This window comes from Aphis gossypii, chromosome X (genome assembly GCF_020184175.1).
Source record: "Aphis gossypii isolate Hap1 chromosome X, ASM2018417v2, whole genome shotgun sequence".
NCBI classification, from domain to species: Eukaryota; Metazoa; Arthropoda; class Insecta; order Hemiptera; family Aphididae; genus Aphis; species Aphis gossypii.
The window spans coordinates 29,168,868-29,193,057 of NC_065533.1; the positions used below are offsets into that span (position 1 = coordinate 29,168,868).

The following is a 24,190-nucleotide window of genomic DNA, read 5'->3' on the forward strand; positions in this document are numbered from 1 at the left end:
ATACGCTCAAACAACGGCGACCGGCACTACCCATATAGGTACATGGTATAATAACAATCTACGGTATATATTTGCGATTGCGGGTGCGTGCGATTGTACGAAACCACCGTTGCCCGTCGCGCCGACGCAGTTACCTCGGTCCGCGGCATCATCGGCGGCGGCGGCGGCGGCGATGGCGTTGATACATGATAAACTGATAAGCTATCGTAAACACTGCGGCGGTGTACGACGGTGTCTACAACTCGCTATATAATAATAATATATTATAATATATATTATGAACAGTACGATATTTGTCTATGATTATAAACTTTTACGTTCGCCAGCGATTACGACTGCATGGCCATTGGCCGTTAATCGTAAATTACAGCAACAGTAATAATAAATAGTAATAGCTATAAGTGCGCGTCGCCCGGTTTCCTTGATGCATCGGTTTGCCGACCCGTCGTCATCGTCGTCTGCGCTGCGCGGACCGCGTCGTGTGCCGTACGACTGCTGCAATATGAATAATGACGTGCTCGCCCGCGCCGTGCCGTCAGTCGGTCGTTAATCGGCGGATGCGATGAACGCGCCACCGTTATTGAAATCAAAAAGGCAGTGCAACAACGACGGTGCCATCGTGACGGTACGCCACGCCGCGTCGTGAACGCCCGCACATATCGTACATACATACCGTCCGGGAGATGTGGATAGCAACATGGTGTCTGGGCTTCGTCTTGTTCTCGTGTCCCAATTGCCTGTTCGTTTGCATAGGACGCGCAACCGCCCAAAACATCACCAGCTGCGATCCACTAGGTAAGTCTACGATTTGTGGTACAAAGAGGTGTCTGTTGTCCTTACACTATCGCGAGATTAGCTATCGCCTTCATCGCCTTTTATAATTTATGTATACGGTGTTCCGTTACACTCGAAACTGGCAGCTTTTGACACGGTTCATACGTTTTGTCCCCAGTTTTGTCAGTTTGCTGACTAGGTACCAGCCAACAATAGTCAATAACTTAGTTTATTGATTTTGCTTAATAATTCCACATCGTTCATATGAGTTATGGGCATTTTTATCTGACTACACTTTTTTAGAATACCCTTGTACTTTTCTTAACAAATCAACATGTACATGCATGTATTTGATGAAAATTGCCACATCAATTTAAGCATTAAATTGTAACCATGGTAACTTAAGATAGTGATTACTTATTGTAATATAGGGACCTTCTATATCAATAAACAAGTACAAGCAAGTAATGGATAATCTTATAAGACAGTTACTGAAGTTTAAAAAAAAAAATTTTCTGCCATCCGAAATAACATAATATAGTATAATACCTATTATTTTTATTTTATTTTAGTAAACAATATAGTTATAACTAACTCATATTTAAAACATAGTTTCTAAATATATTTTAAATAGGTATATTTTTTGTTAGTTCACAGACCACTGATTTATTTATTTAAAACGAATTGCTTAAATTTGTGAAGTTTAAATATAAAACCATCTATAAAACATGTTTAAAAAAGTATTTTTGCGTGGTCAAAATACATAATTATATAATTTAGTTAGTTTATGTTCATTAAAGTAGGTGGCCTTAGGCCTTATATGAGATAGACCTTAAAAACAGAAATTAAATTATTAAAGAGTGATATGATTATAGAGCTGTTTTTATATTTTAAATCTAACGATCAAATTATTTTCATTATAAATATAATTTAAATCTAAAAAAAAAAAATATGTACCAAATGTTTTTTTCAAGGTAATAATGTACCTAGATTCCATGTCCTCTTAACTAATAAATACCTAAGAAGCCCTTTAGCCTGGTCCCTGGTGGCCCTGACCTAAATATGCTACTGTAAATAGGTACTAGGCATATGAGTATAGTGGGTATTTTGTATTTTTATAAGATCTTCATTTATTGTTGTAATTGATACACATATTATTATAGCACTATTAATCAATAAATTAATTTCTAACTTTTAAGCCATTGTTTGTGATAGAACTAAAACATAAAATAGACATTATTCATACATTTGTAATAACATTTTATTAAAATTATTATCAAGTTCAATATAATAATTATTAAACATACCAAATTATTAGAATAATATAATTATAATAATAATAATAACAATAGATGTGATAGGTTTAAAAATTAAACAATATTAAACTGTTGCTAAACACTAAATTAAAATAGGTATTGTATGTAATTATCTGGTTTCTGAAAAAAAAACTATTTATTGCTTGGAATGTTCAGGCTAGTATCCCTATGGTTATATTACGAGAAACAATTGTATTTATTACTCAATTTACAATTATATACCTGTTAATCTTTTAATATTTATATTTTCACTTGTATTTTTTTTTCATTCATTTGGCATTGCATTAAAATAAGTCAGGCCCAATTAATCTATTAGAGTCAACCAAATAACTGATTTAATAAGTAATAACATTTCAAAAAAATTATTATTTCTGATTTTGGTGAACTGGGAGTGTTTTTCTTATATTATTGCGTTAGTAAGAGTGCCGCTACTTACTTTTGGCCTTGCTTTACTTTGCTTATGTAAAGCAAAAAATTATGGGCCCCAATTTTAAATATTTTTTTCAAAACAATATTGTAGTAGTAGGTAGATAAATAAATGTTGGTAATATTAAGTGTATTATATTTTAAACATTCTTCTTCAACCATACACCAGTAGAATAGATTATAAATTTTGACACAATATTATATTAAAATATATTATACAATCATTTTACTTTAAAAAGTTTTTTTTACATTTCATATTTGCAAAATCATTTTTAATTTGTCATAGATTTTTTAATACTAAGTATAGTCATACCAGTTTATCTTTCTTGTAACCTAACCTTTTGGAGACAGTTTTTGATTAATTTTAATTGAGAATGACCTTTGTCTACAGTGGCGTCTGTAACTAAAAAACTTAAATGTATAATACATTCACTTATAATTTCTCTATAAAGTTAAAATAAATAATTTTTAACAAAAAAAAAAAAGACGATCCTTGAATTGTTTTTAAATGTATTATGTAAATGTATTACATAAATATTATTTCTTTTTTATCTAATTTGTTATTATATTATACAATAAAAAATAAATTCAGATTGATCTAGGTCCATGGATGACTGCTAAAGAAGTTTAATTGATTTAGCTTATAATAAATAAATGCAAATTCAATCTACATGAAGTTTTAGCTTAATTTTTGAATTTAAATACTAAAATACAAATATATTTTGATAATAATATTAATAACAAAATAATAACTGATAACATATATATAAAACATAATGTCAGAAGTCTAGTCAAGACTACCTTTATCTAAATTTTTAGTTGCCAAAAGTGTGATGAATATTAATATTTAATTCCGTATTTAATTGTATACTTATATAATAATACATTATTACATGTTATTAATCACTATTACATTAATATATAATATATTATATTAGTACTTTACCTTTTTTTGTATTTTTTATGATAAGTTATAAATTTCTCAATTATAATTTTATTTATAAAAGTGTTGTATTTATATTTTTAAATTTATAGTTTATTATAATTGTTTGTGTATTTTATTATTACAGTAACCAAAAGCAAACCACAAAACTTGACTGTTACTAATGTAACCAGCCGATCAATAACAATAACATGGCTCGCACCAAAAGATGGCGAAGATGGAATAACCAATTATAATCTTTATTATTCATATGACAATAACACATATGCAAGATTATTGGCATACATACACACATACACAATTTTAGATCTCAGTAAGTATAAATCATTTTTTGTAATATTTTGAACAAACTATTTTTTTATCTATCATGGAAAATATTCATTTTTTATTCTTTTAAAATATAATTGATAAGTTAAACTTACTTGTAGAATATTAATTAATCTTCAAAATTTTATATTATTTAACTCCAAAATATCTTTCATTGTTCTTTACTATAACTAAACAAAAATTATCTTATCGTATATTTATCAATGTGAAAGTAAAAATTATTTTACATTTTTATTAAAATCAACAAATTTTTAAATAACAGTGATAGTGTAATAACATATTTTATCGTAAAAATAGATTAAAGTTGACTTGATGTAGGAATTAATAATTATTATTTTTTTAATCATTGAAAATTTATACTAATATATTTTTATCTATACCATGCTGCTAATATTTTAAAATGTTTTGTATGTTATTTTATACCATAATTATATATTTGTAAATTAACTAATATTTAACCTAAAATTATTTATATTTTTTTAATAAAAGTATAATTAAAAAATGTAAGTTAAGACTTGTTTTAAAAAACAATCTTAAAAATTTTAATTTATTAAAAGTTATAAATAGGAAAACTGTATAGAGATATAGGTGCTAAAATATATGTTGAACACATTGACCATAATATTTACATTTCAATTGTTTTTTATTGATAAGATTTTACAGTGATACTTTCAATAGTTTAGTATAAAATGCATAGGCGTGCGCAGACTTTTGAGTCAGGTTTAGCTAAATTTAATCTGAACCCCCCCCCCCTCTCTGTCTGGCGACCCAAGAAAAAAATTGTAAAAATTTCCAATACAAATTTCGATGTGACCTTTTTGTTGGTGACTGGAAAATGTAAACAATCATTAAATCATTTTTCATTATTTCACACAATAAATTATACAATTCATAAATACCTATTGGTTTAAAATTTTAACATCTCGATGGGCAACCAGTATATTTTTAATTATGTAAATATCTATGATTTAGATATATTTTGTTATACTTTCTGAAGTACCAAGTACCCATTCACGTAAAAAAGTCTCAGGTGAGGCTAAAACCCAACCAGCCCTACCTGTGCGCACACCTATGATAAAATGTATAGTAAATTCTAATTTTTTTTTTGATTTTAATTGGATATATGATTCTTTTAAATTCTTATTTTAACCCATCTAGTTCATTTTGGCTATCAATGACCATTACAATTACTATCTTATAACGCAAAGTAATACCAACTATGTTAATAGTTTGTGATGTCAGCAGATGGCCAAAATGAACTGGACTGGTTTTAATACTTGAGAGAGCATTCCCATTTTTTTATGTGACATAATATTTTATTAATTTTTATTCTCATTATTTAGTACATTAATTTTATTTTAAATTTTATACAAAACAAAAAATATGTTTAAATCTTACAATATGTTTTAAAAAAAATAATAAAATTTAAAAAAAAATGTAAGGTTAGATATTATGATTAAAGTTTATCTTACAGTAGTTTTAAAATAATTAAAAACATTATCAAAATTCTTTTTTATTATTTAAATTCAAATATTTAATAAAATTGAATATTTTATTAAAAAATAACGTAACATATCAAATTAAAAAAAAAATATATTAAAAAAAATCGATCTCGCCAGTACGTGTAGTCTAAAACAACCTATTGATTAGCCATCTGACAAAAAAGAGAAAATCAGTCTTCTCAAAACAAAAATTATAGTTTAATTTTATTTATATAACTATATTATACCTGTATAAAAATATTGTTTTATACATTTTTTTTTTTTTTTTTTTTAAATATCGACTAGTTATCACTGATAATGACACGTAAGATGATTAATATTTGTCTTACACTAATCAGGTTACTTATATTGTTAATAAAGTATAATATCTGTTTTATAGGTATGTAAATGTCTATTTTTATGTAGAGCTGTTATTTTAAAAAATATTAGTATATAATTAAATCTCAAATTAAGTCAAATGTAAACATATATTTTAATAAAGTTAAGAAGAACCTACAATAAATAAAAATTTGGTAGGTAGCGAAATCGATAGGTTGTTTTTAAATTACCTGCAGTAGTGGAGTCGAAAAGGTCTCTGCTTAGAAATAGATATATACTAATCCATTCATCTCCTTTTCTCAGAATTGTTTTATGTATTCAATGATTTCATGTTTCTCAATTTTTATTTATCAAATCTATTAATTCTTTGTGTGTTTTTAACTTAATTATCTATATGTTTTTTATTGTTTCTACAATTTTTCTGAAACTTGTGAGGAAAATCAAATTGGCTTTTTAAAAATACAATTTAAGTTTTCACATAAATTAAGCAATAAAACTTAATTTTTAAGTTTGTTCAGATTTCAAAAAAATGTGATATCAATAAATAACTTGTTTTATTAAAATATAAAGATAATTTTATTATGATCATAATTAATATGAAAGATTTTTATCAAATATATTTACTCATGTATAAATCAATACTTTAGAACCAGTGAGTTCTAAACTTAACTGTACAAGTTCCTAACATTTTGTGTGCATAGTATATACATTATACAATTCATACATTCACTACAATTTAATTATTTGTAGCTATTTATAAACAATTAGTTAAATGAGTCCCATTACTATTTGTACAATAAGTATTTATAAGTTACCTGTAATACGCCACTAATACTTATCAGTTCAATTTAAATTTAATTAAAATCAAGAACTATATTTGTTATATCAGAGTAATTAATAAAATAATTGATGGAGATTTATGTGTTTGAAATTTCTTTATATATATTCCAATTTTCCATCATGTTCAATGAAAAATAAAGTTCTTAAAAACAATACTGAACATAACAAATTTCAATTGCGGTGAAACACCATTGCTCGAGTGCCAACTGAATTGTTAAAGGTTCAATCACTTGGAGGTTAATTCTATAGCAGTAATAGTTAGAGTAGTATAATCAATGATCCATCTTATTCGTAAATAAATAATGAACTTGTTATTTAAATATAGTATTCTTTTTTTAAATTGCATGTACTTTTTATCATAATAAGTTCAATATTTATGTTGTGTTTATTCTATTCATACAATATATGTCATAATATTTTAAAATCTAGCATACAGGTAGATATTATTTGTTACTTCATATTTCTAGTTTTGTATTTGTGTCAGATAAAAAAAATCCATAGTTAGATACAATACAAATATAATTTAGTATCAATTGAATTTCAAAGAGATTTTGTCACTCTCACATATTCAAAATGTTCTTTAAATTCTCCAATCATAGATTAAAATTTCAGTTCATTGAAATGAGTACAATAGTATTTTGTGGCATCAATTTATATACCTTAACATGTGGTTACTAGTCTTAGCAAATTTGGCAATCCTGGATACTTTTATTTTAAAATTGTAATTCTCTTTGGACATTTAAAAAACATCTTATTCATTTAAAATATCAACTGGTCTATAGTTTTATAGTTTACTTGTACTTCTTAACAAATGTTAAGAAATACATGAGCCAAACAATTTAAATGCAAAATATTGGCTACAAAATTTGAATTAATTGTTCTTCATAATATAGAATATTTATTGGTATAAGAAGCAAATTTTCTTAATTGAAATTAATTATAGTAATGAAATTTTGATGAATGAAAATTCTTACTTTTTTTATTATTTTCAATTTTTAATAAAGTATTTTTATGTTCATGGCATCCGACATATTACTATGTATGGAATTTTTTGTCACTTAATACTTAAACTTTAACAATTTCACAATAATATAAAATTAATATATTGATAGTATAGGTATTTTGATATGTGCTTAAGAGGATGCTATACCCACATATTTTGTCCCCGTCTTATTAACATATTACAAAACAAATTTTTGTTCAGTAGAATCAATTTCAATCATGTATTGTTGGCTGTAATATTGTAATATTAGAGTAAATCAAAATTAAAGGTTAGAATATTATCTGTGTTTAAGCAATTGTTTTATTTGATATTTTAATTCAAAATTAATTAATCTGAGCATTTTTAACTTAAAATATTTATTATACTCATAGCTTAAAAATTAAACTATTGAAAAAATTCAACACTTTAGCATTAATAATTTTCTTACCTATAACTGTGATATTAGGACAATTCACTAATATTAAAGTTAATAGTGTAAAAACGGAAATTGCACATACAAATATCGCATTCTTTTAATTATTTTACCTTGACAAACACTTTATTTATATATCTATCAGTAATAATAAACTATATCCATTAGAAGCAATATAATTTAAAACAAAATATAAAAAAGCAGTACATTAATTCATTAGTCTAGAAATAATTGTTTTTCTATCAGTATTCAAAAACTAATACATTTGTTACAATCTTTTAGTTTATGACAAAGTTTCTTGTCTAGTACTTGTTTATTATTAATTAAATTTCCAAATTGTCTATAAAATTTAGCATATTGTTTGTCCATGATATAAATTATTTAATTAAAAAGCTAATTATTCTTTTTAAGTATATAACAGGACCAATAACAGTAGTTACAATATTTTTAAAATAAAAATCATGGTACTATATAACATTTTAAATAATATATTTTATTGCTGTAACTTATTTGTATTATTTCTATTTAACTGGATTTTTACTTATATATTTCTAGAACCTTTCACTGAATACCAAATACACGTTGTAGCCAAATGTGGAAATCATATAAAAAGTGAATCTTCAGATACGATAATGCAATATACTGATATTGACGGCCCAGGTCCACCAATTATTATAAATGCTACATGTGTACCAGGAACTAATGGCACATCTATTTTCTTACAATGGACTAAACCTCAATTATTTTATAAATCAGTGGATGAATATATTATATATGTTTCTTATGACACTGATTTTGTTAAAAAATTCAACTTTTCATTACCAAAAGACAGTAATAATATAAATGTATGTAAAGTATTGATTTTTAAATAGTGTCATAACATAATACTTTATATAAATAATTGTGAAATTATTATTATTTTTTAGCATTTTCAGTATGTTGTACAAAATTTAACAGGCAATACCATGTATGAATTAAAAATAAATGGAGTTACAAATAGTGTCCTTGGAAATAATGCAATTGAAGGTAAAGCTTCAGAGCCTCGTTCAGTCTACTTACATAAAGATTGTGATAATGATAGTACTTTGAAAAATAATCATAACTTAATAGAAAATACAAAATCTCTTTTAATTGGCTTATGTTGCGTGTTGGGATTACTTTTCATTGTGGCTGTTATATTATTTTGGCAGTAAGTATTTTTTGTTTTATATATATATATAAACATTATAATATAATATCTTAAACTTTATTCTTTTTATCACCATAGCTAACAATATGTGTGATTCTTTACATGTAACACATAAAATAAATGTTTTGTACTATAGATGCCATCCTGTGTGTAGGGTATACTTTCATGCTGCTTATTATTATCTGGAGGATCCACCATTTGTGTCACATACTATACCAACATTGCCAAATTCTGATTGGTGGAAGCACAAACAAGAATCTCATGTTGTGACAGTGGACAGTTTTGCTAAGCATGTAGCTAATTTGCATGTTGATGGAGATATTGGCTTTAGCAAAGAATATGAAATAATTCAAGAAGAGTCCATGAATTTTGATTTTTCAACTGAATCATCACAACTACCAGAAAATAAAACAAAAAATCGATACCTTAACATAGTTCCATGTAAGTTAATAAATTATAATTAATTGTGCTATTTAATACATTTTGTACTGTGAGTTTAAAAAAATATTTGATAACAGAGTACTTAGTTGGTCTAAGACAGTAGAACAACAAATATATTCTATTTATTAGTATACAGAAATGTATAATACTATCAAATTAAATATTTAAAAATATTTATTTTCATTATGTTTAGTGTATTATAAAATTATTTAAAATTAAAATTTATATTTTTTAGTGTACATTTTTACATATTTGTTGGCATTAAGTACTTTATTTCGATATGCTCTGATACATATGTTATGTAAAATATTAACATAAGCCATGCATTTTGGCTAGTGTAATTATGTAGCCTTAAGTAGCCACAGTGTAAAACTATGTAAAGTTAATAGCTAAAAAAAAATGTAGTTATTAGTACTTCCTTAGTATACTTCACATCGTAGAAAATTCTAATATACCTGAAGATTGGTAATGGTACTCCAGTATAATTGCTGTGCTCCATTTATATATATATTTTTTTGTTATGTGTATTGTAATAATAATAATTATAATAATCAATAACATTAATTTGGATTGTTAAATTTAATAATTATTGTGTATAGTTTTAGTCAGTATATCATCCTTTAACTCTGAGGTTGGTTCATATCTAGTATGTGGGTAATATTTTGAATTAACTATTCCTATTAATAAAATAAATTCTAAAAAAATTGTGTTTATGGTCTATATAAAATAATTCAGAATCTATTGGTTCATTTTAAAAATATTCTGGTGGTTAATATATTATAATTTAACTATTGTCACATAAATCAGATAATACAAATTTATGCTAATTTAACTAGTTTATGTTTGTTTTTTTTATAGTTTCTGAATAAAATACTATATTAATGACTACTATGATAACATTTTAATTTACAGATGATCATAGCAGAGTTAAACTCCATGTTAATAATATGCCAGGAAGTCATTCTGATTATATAAATGCTAACTATATTGATGGTTTTGAAAAGGCTAATGCATACATTGGTACACAAGGACCATTACCATCAACAATTATTGATTTTTGGCAAATGATGTGGGAACAACATGTTCATGTTATTGTAATGATTACAAATTTAGTGGAACGTGGTCGGGTAATATACTTCAAGAATCAATATAATTAAAATTTGAAAATAAAATCATCAAAAATAAAAACTTAAGAATATTTAATTATTTAAATTTTTAACTTAATTTATTATTTTACATGGTTTTGCTTATACTATTATACTCAACGTATAATAATATCGAAAGTTAACTGAGTAAAAAATGTTATGTATTATGTATGTATTTTTTCATTAAACAGGTTTAATAATAATTAAGAATACTCTGATAGGATAGGTCTATTATGATCAATAAAAAATACATTAAAATTAAAATTTATGGCTAAAATACATTAATAATACTACTTCAAACTTAACATAAGAAATAATACATACTAGATTTTGATTCTTATAAAAAATACTATGTAATATGTAGTAATAATTTCTACATAGTCTATCCACATAGGGAAATATATTTGATATAAAACACTTTTTTCTAATATACTTTAACATACAGTTATATTATATTTAAACACAGTATATAATATGTATACAAAATATTTTTATTTTATCATTTAAATAAACTATTTTACTCATTTATCTTTCTTACAATTTTTTTAAAGAAAACTTACTTTTATATTGTAAAAATATAATGTGTTATTTGGCACAGAGACATATTTAAAAATTTTCCATCCCAGGTTATCTAAGTGCCATTACTTTTTTTATCACCTAAATAACTATTTAAGTACTAAAGGTATAATAGGTATAAAGTACCGTATTATATCAAAATGCTCTCCAAAATTTAACGCCCAGAGCCTAAGCTCCCCTTGCCTCCCCCCCCTAAATACGTCACTGTTTTGGCATATTTATTTCTAAATAAAATTAATGTAGCTCTTACACTCATAAAGAAATATGCTAGTCAAGTTACCAAGTATTACTTAAAAAGTAACAATTTACACACTTTATATTACTAAACAGTACCCAACATTGCAAATCATATTTTAAAACAAAACTAACACTAAAAATTAGTAAACTAACTTAATTAGCACCTAATAAAGATTTATCTGAAGATTTATTGTATATCAATATTACTTTGAATAAACTTTTCAACTATAAGTTATAAATACTTTTAGAAAAATACACGAGTAGGTAATATATATTTATTTTCCATTAATAATAGCCTGGTATTCATAAATTCCTTATTGTTGCATACTGTAATATTTAATAGTTTACATAGATTTATGTATATACATATATGTAATTAAACAAGATTATTTAATTTTAATTCTAAATTAAATATATTTTGACTAAAATATTTTTAAACCTAACCACCAATGCTACTTTATTACAAAAAATCTAATAGACTTACTGTTTGTTTCTTTTAATAGAGAAAGTGTGATTTATATTGGCCAAACGAAGGTACAGAGACATATGGTTTTATTCAAGTTAAATTATTAAAAGAAGAACTTATGGCTATGTATACTGTTCGTACATTTCAAGTGCATCATACACGAGTAATATATTATGATAAATATTTTCGAAATAAAAGATGTTTTAAAAAATTATGTTTTTCTAGGCTAAAAAGAAAAAAAATGTACCACTAGGTAGAACTATATATCAATATCATTATACTAACTGGCCTGATCATGGTACTCCAGATCATCCTTTGCCAATTTTAAGTTTTGTGGATAAATCAGCTGGAGCTAATCCAGCTGATGCTGGTCCTATTGTTGTTCATTGCAGGTATGTTATTTAAAGTGTATTTTTTTAAATTTAATTTCTAGTGAAAATACTTATGAATAATGATAATTTAATTTGTTTTTAGTGCTGGTGTTGGTAGAACTGGTACATATATTGTATTAGATACTATGTTAAAGCAAATTAAAAGTGAAAAAGAAGTGAATATATTTGATTTCTTAAAGCACATTAGACAGCAAAGGAATTTTTTAGTTCAAACTGAAGAACAATATATATTTATCCATGACGCTTTATTAGAAGCAATAAATTGTATGTATTCTAGTATTAATAGAAAAACCCTAGCAAGTTATCTTCAAACAGACATAAATGATTGTAAAATTGCTTCATTTGCTTCAGATTTTGAAAAACATTATAAGGTTTGAATAATATAAAATGTTTTAGAAAAAAATGATGTTAAATTAATATTATTTATTTATCTTATAGATGATAACGTCATTTGTTCCACAAGAATATTTGTTACTTTCTGCAAATAAGCCCTTTAATCGAAATAAAAATAGATCTCAAGAATTTGTTCCTGTAGAAAATTCTCGAGTACACTTGACACCAAAACCTGGAATTGAAGGAAGTGATTACATTAATGCATCTTGGATAATTGGTAACTTTTTTACATTCCACTTAAATTATTAAGTATTGATTAAATCTGAAGAATTATTTTAGGAGTAGGATATTAATGAATGTTGACTAGTTGGGTTAGCTTGTATCATAATAACTTGTAAAAATATTTAATGTTTTATAGTATGTATACTAGTTTTCCCTGTTTATATGTGCATAAACGCTAAATTTAATTAAAATAAACTCAAAAACTAAAAACTACTAAAATAATAGTTTAAACACAATCTCTAGAGCAGAGTTTCCTTAACGTATGTATACCGTAAGAGGTCATCAAAATAAATGTAAATTGAAAAAACTATGTACTTTATAGTATATATAAAAAGAAAAATTATATTTTTATTAAGGGGGTGCACAATCAGTTTTACTATCTCTTCGAGATCTCTCCGGGTCCTTCAAAGAAAAAGTTTGGAAAACGCTGCTCTAGAGCATATATTTCTAGGTATATATTTAAATTTTTTCATGATAGTATTTAAGAGTATGATTAGTTGTCGTCAAAATTTTTAAGATATTTCACTATTTAAATTTAAATTTTTGATATGAATTATAAACTATAAAGGTTTTTTGATGGTTCAAACTCAAATTACATTATTTATGGGGTGGTTTATCTCTTCCATAGTGTCTAAAAAAGAAACACTCATCCTCTAAACCAAGCATGACAGAAACACACTAGTCTCTAAAACCAAATTCTAAACTAGTGACTCAAGGTTAGGGCCTACTTATAGTCAATAATACTCCATGTGTAAAAAAAATAATAATAGAAATTTCAAAATGAATGATGGTCATGACTAATATTTCTAATAGAAAATTGTTCCTAAATATTATATTTTGTATTTTCAGGATTTAAACGATTAGGAGAATTTATTGTTACACAACATCCTCTTCAAAATACGGTTTTAGATTTTTGGCAAATGCTCTGGGACCACAATGCACAGACTGTAGTAATATTAACTGATATGAGTGAAGATACGGTTTGTTATATTTACTTAAATATTTTAAAACTAACTAAAGTATATATTTTTAACATATTATAGGAATCACTAGTTAAATTTTGGCCCGTGGACTCGGATACAACATTAGATAGTGATAATTTTAAAGTTAAAAGTGTTCAAGAAGACAAAATAGGAGATGATTATGAAACAAGGGATCTTGTTATCCAATCTATACAAGATGATTTTATGCTTCCAGTCAGATTAATTCACAGTAAATATTCTGTTAGAGAATTATCTTCATTGATTAAATTATTAGAAATTGTTCAAATGTGGCATTTAGAATACCAAAATGGCCCTATTGTTGTAGTAGATAAGTAAGTATTTATCTTTATTTATAAAATAGTAGTAATGCAAAATACTATCGAAAGTTTAGATACATGATTATATTTAATATTATCAGTTGTATGATAATTTTTAAAGTAAATAATAAAGTACATATTGATAACAACATTTATAAAATACTTTTTCTAATGTTTTTCTAAAACATATTTATTTACAGTATTTTACTGCAGTCCATTAAACATTGAATAAAAACATAATAATATTGTTAACTTTTAATGTTTAAACATTTTATTTATTGTTAAGGCGACTAAGCGATGGGTTTTTTTCATATATTTAGACCTATAAGCTGACAAAAAATAAATATACTTTTAGTTGTCTAATTTTAATTTTGAAAACTAATTTGAATTTATTAGACTCTTTTCCATGTTTTCTTAAAAAAACGTATTAATTTCATTGTTAATTTTTTTTACTCATTGGCTCTATAAAATAAAGAAGATACTCGTTATGAAAAATTAAATAAATTCATTTGGAATTGTAGTATACAAACTTCCAATTTTCGAAAATTTGTCTACTACAAACTAAAAAAATTTACATTCTTACAATATGTATTTTTCGCCTGTTTTTGGTGATATTCATTGTTACATAAGCACAAAAATATTTTTGAGCTTGCTTGCTTATGATGACTTATTGAATGCGCTTACATGTGCTATAGAACAAAGTCGTTTCGTCCACCCGCAGCCAGGCGATAAGGAATTATAATTATTCCCAAAAATTCAAATTTCTTATTTTATATATATTTTATTAATTAATAATAAATTATTATTGTCAAACGTCAGCTTATTGTTTGTCTTTGTTGTATGCAATTTAAATTTTGGAATTTAAAATATTTACTTTAAAACTATAATTTATTATTAAAATTTAAAAATTAAATTAACTTATTTAATTTTAACATTTTTGTAGATTTGGTGGAACAGAAGCAGCAATATTTTGTTGTTTAACAACTATTGGTAAACAACTACAACATGAAAATGTAGGGGATATTTCATTGTATGCTAAACTTTATCATAATCAAAGACCAGGCATTTGGAAGGATATAGTAAGTTAAATAAATTATAAAAGCCATTATTTTTATTATATTTATTTATTTATTTTAAATAGGAAAATTACCTATTATTATATCGGGCTTTGGAACTTATGTCTGGAGGAAGCTGTTTTAATGTATTACCATCAAGCTCAATTACCAGTTTAAATAATGTGGCAAATGGTAGTCATAATTCACTAACTTTACCTAATGGAAATGCTCTTTCACCAAATAAACAAAATGGAGTATTAATTTCTCAGTCGTAATTCATAATCCAGTATGTAGTTTAAAGTAGCTGTTAAGTAGTTTGACTAATAACTCGATTGCCGTTTTGGTATATTATCTAAGTCTATTAGTATCCTCAAATTTTTAGAAATTGTATGTTTAAATTGGTTAGTAGATTTATACTATAATTAATCTTCTGTTGATTTTTCTGAATTTAAAATAAAAACAATTATAGTTACAACTTACAAAAAAAGAATAAATGTTTACTAAAATTCACTTAAATTAATAATTATTATCGTTAATTATAAAAATTAATTATCATCAACATTTTTTTTTTTTTTACTATAACATTTTTGAAAATAACAAACTATTTTTAGTTAATAATTGCAATATATTTAATAAGGCACTTAACTACTGATTTACTTGCATATTTTCAAGCTTCTTGATATAAATTTCACCAAAAATGTTAATATTATTAACTATTCTTATACTATCATTTAACACAAGATACTTATGAAACATTTCACAAATATCTTATTCATTTAAAATGTTTAATATCTCATTATCATTGTACATTTTTTTATGTTGACTTTATTCTGATGTTTGATTATTTTCCCATTAAAATCTTTTAATAATAAAAACACCCTTTTATTGTCTTAAATAACTGTTTTAAATTGTCAAAATGATTGGATTTTTACAAGGTTTCAGTAACTTTAAGCAATATTATACATTTTATGAATAAATAACTGTCATTGTTATATGTAATACTATTCTATAATAATAATACTTGTCGAACTATTATCCTATCATTGAATTTTCATATTATTTTATCAGTCTTCAAACACCCAAAGCACGAAATTGAGATTGCTGTTATAATATTATATTATTTCATTTACACATCTTGTGTGAAAAATAAAAATAATATTGTTGTTAATGAACTGTTTCTTTTAAATCTTGTTTGTTTAATGCTTATAATATTATACTACTGACCCAATGAACAGATCATTTTTATTTTATTTTTTGTATGACAAAATTATACTATAAAATATTTGTAATCGATTTTGGTATAATTGTATATGTTCTTATAAATAATACTCATGTTTGTATATATATAATTTATATTTATGTTTTTGTTAGGCTTAACCTGATAACCTGATAAATGTATTGACTAATATAATAATATGTATAAACAAATTAAACCTCAATATACTGTATAGGAAAAAACTTTTCTGTGGCGGCCTTTTTCATAAATTTCTCTTAATTTTTTTAGAATACAAATATATCCATTTAACTCGCAACACTCATAATATTTTTATTTTTTTTTTATAAATTTTTATGTTTTTTAGCCAAAATACTCCTAATAATGCTATAATGTCTTGAAATTTACAATTTTAAATGTACATTATGATTCAAAAGAAAAAAAAACTTAAAAAATAGTAAAGAATATAATTTTTCCAAAAATGTATGACTATAATAACTTAAAATTATGTAAAAGAATTATTTTCAAAACATTTTTCTAAAATAATAAATTTTGCATTTAATGGTGTTTTAAATATTTTTTAAAATCTATTTATTCTAAAACTTAAAACATAATAACATTGAAGTATTTTATTATTACCTTTTGTAATTAACAATGTATGATTGATCATCATTAGTAAATAATTCTTATATTATTATATTTTGTTCATTTTATTATAAATTTAATATTATAAGTGACATTTTACAATCATATATATAATTTTACCCAATCGGTTATATTAACACTTTGGTTTGGTATGTTTACAATTGTATAAATTAGTCATCATTCCATTTTCTTAAGTAATTCCAAAAAAATATTTTAATTCAAGTATCGCACAATTTATTAAATAAATAATTTGATTTTGGTAAATCATATTATGTCAATACTAAATTTTAATGATTATTGTTCACTGTGTATTAATAGCCTTTTTAAATTATAATTTATTATTTTCCCATGTAAATATCTTAGATAATAACAAAAAAAAAAAAACAATTATTCTAAAATAGACATATCTAATTATTCTTGTCAATAAAATATTGTAACACAATTAGATGTTTAAAAAAACATATTTACTATATAATTCAATTTCCAAATGTTTCTTTACTAATTATAAAAAATTATTTTGTACAGTCGAATTCAAATTATTGTTTATAATTAAATATTCATAAATTGTATATCAGTTAGTATGCATTCATATAAAATAAATTTTTAGTTTAAAACATTTTCAAATATTTTCATATGGTTTACATTTTTATGAAATGTTATAATTCTTCCTAGACTGAAATCTTTGAGAAAGGCCGCCTAAAAGCATTTATTATTTTTTCATACTGCTATTGTATTTGACCTTATTCAACATTTAACTTATAATAATAATGCACTTAAGCAATCATTTTATTAGCAAAATACAAATTATTAAATAAGAAAATAAATATTTTTTCTCATATGATCTAACATTTTGACGTTAAAACTACCTACTTAATTTTAATAAACAATGACATAACATACCAACACATTTCTCTTAATTGTTTTTAGATATTTATGTTAAAATAATTTTATCTGCTTAATTATTTGATGTGCATCAACCGTTAACTAACTTATCATTTCAGTTGTTTTTAATACAAAACAAACTTTGATCCAACCAATTTTTTTTTTTTTTATTAATTGTATTTATCATTGGTACATCAGTGTTATTGTTTATATTAAATTGCAATAATGAAACTAAATGAATATCATCCAAATATTTATTCTATTAAAACTTAAGGAGTTTAAACAGTACCAATAGTTACTTTATTTAATGAATGTTAGTATTGATATTTCTTTGTTTTAACTTATTTTTATTATTTTCCTTAATTAAACCATAGACTAAATAAATGTTTAATCAAAATCTTACAGTTTTTTAAACATTTAAAAGAAAATAACAATCTATTAAAATAATACTTTTTGTATGATGATACTTAATTTTTTATATTAATGATAAAACAACGCTCAATTATTTCAAATATTTTTTTTTTACTTTTTAATTTTCAGTCAAATTATACTTTTTATCAATTAGTTTGAATAATAATTACATAGTTTTCTTTAAATATTGTAATAAGTTTAAAATTGTTTAAATGATTATTTCAAATTAATCAACCCATTTTAATTGTTTCCCTTGCATCCTAAAATATTGTTAACTGTTTTAAAACGATCAAATTTTGTATGAATTGTTGTTTTTATTTTTTAATTAGTTTCTTGACAAATATCAAAAGTAAAAAATCGATCTTAAGAATTACTTAGCAAAGAATTTTTATTTTATTTTCAAAATTCAAATTAGATTTTTTATTCAATTACAGAAATGTAGCTATATATAATAAAAATTTAATGTGCTTATTACTTTTAATAATACTTAATTACATAAAAATTAAAATTAATTAGTATTGATCATACATAGATTAAATAACATTGTAAATACAGAACACCATTACAATAGTTTATTATTAATTATTTTAATATGGTTTTTGCTCAATAGTAATATGTGGTAACTGGCGTCAGTGAGAAATAAGCATTTATGCGTCTTCTATCTCCGTGCTCTTCTAGTGAGTCAAATCCAAACAAAAATAATAAACATTAAATTATTGTATTGATGTTGAGTATCTATAATATTATTTAATCTATGATTCATAACTAAAATTTTAAAATATTACAAAATCAATTAAACATTTTTAAGAAAAAAGAAACAGTGTGGACAATAGTTTATTTATTGTAATCACAGTTTTATATTTTAACTGTTATTATTACAGTTCAAAATTATATATTTAGACCCTTGTGATTCCTATATTCTACAAAATTTATGAAATTATAATACAAATTGGAAATTGTAGTGCCATAATTTAAAATTTCCATGTATATTAGACATTAGTCTTGTCAATTTATAATGTTAATGGATTAGAAAATTATTTATTTAATTTACATTTGCGATGAACAAACAACAGTTGATACTAAAATACTTAAATAAACACTATAAGAACATTAATATACACTTAAGTAATCCTCTTTAAAGCTTATGTATTTTAGTACTTTTAATTAATGCACAATCTAGATTTAGTTTTATGTTGCACCATATTTATACACCCATTTATGTCTAACGCTACTGATTTATTATGTAACACCTTAGAATTATGATAACATTATACATTAATATGTATTTTAGTTTAATACTAGTCAATAATTAAAAAAAAAAAAAAATGTAGTTGAAAATTGTATTAGATGTTTTAAATGTTAATAAATATTTACTAAGACTGTTTTATACCATGTATTAAAACAAATTATTTAATTTGATATTCATATGAAAAACAAATGCATGATAAACATATATTCGGTTTATGATACACATAGAAGAAATTAACTTAATATGTTTTCTAAATTAGAGATAGAAGACTGGAGACACTTTGAGAATAGCTTCAAAATATTAAGAGTTTAAAAGGTTTTTTTCAGGCAAATAGAGCATTAAAAAAATATATTTATTAAATTAATAAAACCTTATTAAATTAAAGTAAACTAAAATTTAATCAAAGTTAATGACTGGTTTATTATGCATTTTAGTTGTTTATGATAATGATCTTAATATAACAACATTTGTAAAAGAAATATTATATATTTATTATTATTTATTTTATAGAAGTCTTGACCCAAGGACTTCTATTTTTTTTAAGAACGTGTCAATGCATGGTATTCTCCCTTAAGGTTTAAACATTTATTAAAAGATGTATATATGTATAGTTTTTTCGGAATGTAACATTTACAAACTCCCAAGCTATGCTAAATACATTTACGTCTAAATCAGTAAAACTTAATTTTAATGTCACTACCTATTTATAATTGTTCCCTAACGGTCCATTGTATAAATTTACCATTATATTTAATATCTTTATTTACTAGTCTTATATGTATGGCCTAATTTATATTTATTACTATTATTTTGTATTTATCGGGATGATTTGAAAATCCTTCAAGTTCCATAAAATTAATTTATACTTATTTTAGAATAAGTAAATATATTAAAATATAACAGTGCCTTTTTATTATTATTTATTGATTTCTCAATGCTTAAAATTTCTAAATATTTTTTTCTAAATTGCAATTGTATATAGCTATGCTAATTACAACTAAATATTTTAATTTCATAGAATTACCTATGTTTTTGCTAAACATTTATTTTGTTGTTTTTTCAAGTTAACCATCAAAAAAATTATTTAATAAACTGTGTATTTCTATTTGGAATTTTGTAAGTTTACATTTTTTAAAAATGATTGGCAAATCATTGAGTAAGAAACATTAAAATGTTGATTTTGCTCAATCAAATTTTGTATTTTTTTATATTTTCTATCCCTAACCAACACTTTGTCAGAAAATTGTGCCAAAATTGAATTATTATATATCAGTGTTGTCTGTCTTATAAAAAAACAAATTTTGTTTTAATTTTTTGAAGTCTGATTAAATAGTATAGATGTAGTTGTAGACGCTATATTATTTTTAGTCATTTTTCTGACTATTTCGATTGTAAAAATTAATCAAATATTACTTTCTGGTTTATTCTGATTATTTTCTACTCCAAATTTAAGGAGAATTACATTATTTTTTTTAATTACTATTTAAACTATTTAAATTAAATTCAGTATCCCTTGAATTAATATTATTTTTTGTAGAATAAATTACTTAATAGTTATTGTTTATTTATTAGTTACCTAATTTATTGTATACACATTTTAGTTAATAAAATACACGTAATTTTGTCCATTCTAATTATTGAGAAAAAATTAGGATGTATAGAAAACTAGTCAAAATTTTAAAAATGCTTTGTTTTCTACTATTTTTTTAAGTTAGTTTTGTTGTAAAGTTTGTATAAAATACAGAAAATAATATAATGATCTTAATACTTTTCATTTTTATATATTTATAAACTGAATTGTACAGTTGTCATTAAATAAGTTGTGTATTATTATTATAAATTTACCATCAATTATACTTGTTAACTGTATAAACTAAACTTTTATCATATAAAACAACATCACGTATTGTTAACTTAGTAAAGTATATTATTATGTCAAAACTAAAAAACTCTATGAAGAAATGATTGACCTGTTGATTTAAACTTTTCATTTGAGTTATAGAATTATTGTTACACACACACACATGTACACACACTCACAATTTACTTATAATTTCTAAGTTTACAATATTCATAATGGAACAAATTTCTATTTTGAAGGCCAAATTGCAATGGTATGGTTAATGCTGTAGTATTTTTCATAAACCAATATTTTCTTTGTCCTAAAAATATACTTACCACATCTGCGTGTTTTCTTTAATACTATCTTTTTGTTTGATGTTTATGTTTGTACCTATAATTGAACAAAATTATTATTATATGTACTTATGAAGATGTACTATAGACAATATATTATTTAAATACTATAATAAACCATAGGATAGTTTAAATAGTTTAAATAAAATATGTAATTCATTTGTATACAATACGTTTCTATGTTACATTATACATTGTAATAACAACTTTATTTTATTCACACAATAACAAATGGAAAATAAATTTTATATTCGTACGCCTTATTTATTGTTTATGAATTTATTTTGAATTGTGTATATACTAACTACTGACATCGCATAAATACGGAGCAGCAAGATGTTTTTCCTCTACACACTACACAGTATAAGTGTATAAATTCTTATAAATGTGAGTAGTTAGCTTATAGTGATCAGACTTGTAATCAGTTTAAAAACACTTCTTGAAGTAGTATAGAAACGTGATAAAAGTCATTCTTATAGATTGAAAATTGAATGTAGATATGGTTCAAAATGTCCTTTGCCAAAAAAATAAAAAAAAAAAAGAGGCAGTTATCATTTTATATAAATTACGAAAAACAATAAAAAAATTATACTATTATTTATGTAATCCACTAATGTAAAAAATTTAGAAAGACACTTTTTTATATGTATATATGTTATTCTTAAATCTTACCCATGTTTTAATGAGGGTCAAGTCAAGTAAATATTTGTTTTTGTCATCAATCATTGTTAATTTATTTCGAAACCGTATTCAAATTACAGTTCGGGTGTTAAATAAACAAAGATATACATTTGTACGACGAATTTAAATTATTTTAATGCAACAACAAACAAAGCTGATAAAAGAATCTCTAGGTACTTACCTCACGATGGTATAGGTAATAGGTATTTATAGTATACTAACTACGGTCTACGATCATTGATAAAATTACTTAACTCGTTTCTTCGTTCTCTGGTTAGTAACTACTAATTTTTATCTATTATTTATATTCTAAAAATCAATGATAATAAAAGTTTACTATTTCAATAACACTCGTTCTTTTTATACAATAAAACAAAATTCATTAATACATCCTTCAATATCTTATCATTAATCATAATTGTATTTTTTTTTTTTTTTGGTTAAAAACGTATAGAATTACGCAACGAGAAAGATTTATATTATACCTACTTATATTATCTACTATTATCTTATGCTCCAAAATAATTCTGTTGAATACTGTAAGTTTTACAATGCCTAATAGTTGATGGCTCATCGAATACTTTATCTCGCATTATTTATTTTATTTAGTATCTATTTATTAAAATCGTTTTTATGATTTTTTTTTAATATTTTTCAACTTTTAAGCATGTATAATTTTCTCATCTTGCTTAAGAATTTTGGACGATCAATTAAAATCCCTTCAATCATAAATTTTACTATTACAACAAGCAGCACCAGTGGCGTGTTTACAGGGTAGGCCTACCCAATTTTTATTTGACTAGGTATTTAATTTTTTTTTGTCACAAGTATAAATGTTATTATTAATATTTATTATTGCATATTATTATTATGATAACTCGAAAACTAATAAAAGTAAATACTTGAAATTTTCACCAAAAGTTTTTATTAATGGTATCTATATATATATAATTAAATTTTCAAAATATTTTGGCTTTTTTTGAGTTATTTATAGACAATTGAAATTTTCGATTTATCCAAGTATTTTTTTTTTTTTTTGAAGTGTCGATAGAAAAATTTTGCTTGACCAAAGAAACTTGAAAATTTAATACAAAGTTCTTTATGAGTTGGTACCTATTATTGTAGAAAAAAAAATAAAAATCGTTAGTCACAATTTTTTTTATAAGCGTTTATAGGTCAAATTTTATTTAAATTATTTTGAAAATTTCGAAAATGTGCAAGTAATTTTGTAGTTGAAAATGCATAAAATTTTTTGTATTTATTATATCTAAGATTAAAAAACTCAATACTAACTTATCCATAAATGTTCAATAGTTCAAATGGCTATAGAGAAAACTCGAAGCCTCATTATAGAAAAAATGTTATGAGCATTTGAATTTTAAATTTTTACAAAATCGCGTAACGATAACGATTTACACTCAAACGACTCAATATATTATTGTTATTATTCAAAAAGCATAAATCCTAATAGTTACTACACTACAGAAAAAAACGGGCCTACCCAATTATTTTGTGCTGGACACGCCACTGAGCAACACACTGCACATACATACTTCAAGCAACTTTTTACTTCCTCACAAGATTACACAGCAAAAACACAATAGGTAATATTTTGTTAATAATGATATGGTGTAAA

The 24,190-nt window shown here is 23.7% G+C and overlaps 1 protein-coding gene across 2 annotated transcripts; it reads left to right on the forward strand.

The window, feature by feature from the left end:
* Window positions 1-200: 200 nt before the first annotated feature.
* On the forward strand, window positions 201-22,136 carry LOC114120613 (tyrosine-protein phosphatase 99A-like). 2 transcript variants are annotated; one of them, XM_027982574.2, is made up of 14 exons: window positions 201-795; window positions 3,587-3,772; window positions 8,417-8,706; window positions 8,788-9,050; window positions 9,187-9,491; window positions 10,404-10,618; window positions 11,953-12,078; window positions 12,141-12,307; window positions 12,390-12,678; window positions 12,746-12,917; window positions 13,772-13,902; window positions 13,966-14,237; window positions 15,166-15,301; window positions 15,364-22,136. In XM_027982574.2, the coding sequence occupies exons 1-14, from the start codon at window positions 684-686 to the stop codon at window positions 15,550-15,552; spliced, it is 2,853 nt and encodes a 950-aa protein (XP_027838375.1). In that variant the 5' UTR covers window positions 201-683; the 3' UTR covers window positions 15,553-22,136. The 2 variants fall into 2 exon arrangements, with proteins under 2 accessions (XP_027838375.1, XP_027838376.2); XM_027982575.2 differs by having other exon boundaries at window positions 9,205-9,491.
* The last annotated feature ends 2,054 nt before the right edge of the window (window positions 22,137-24,190 follow it).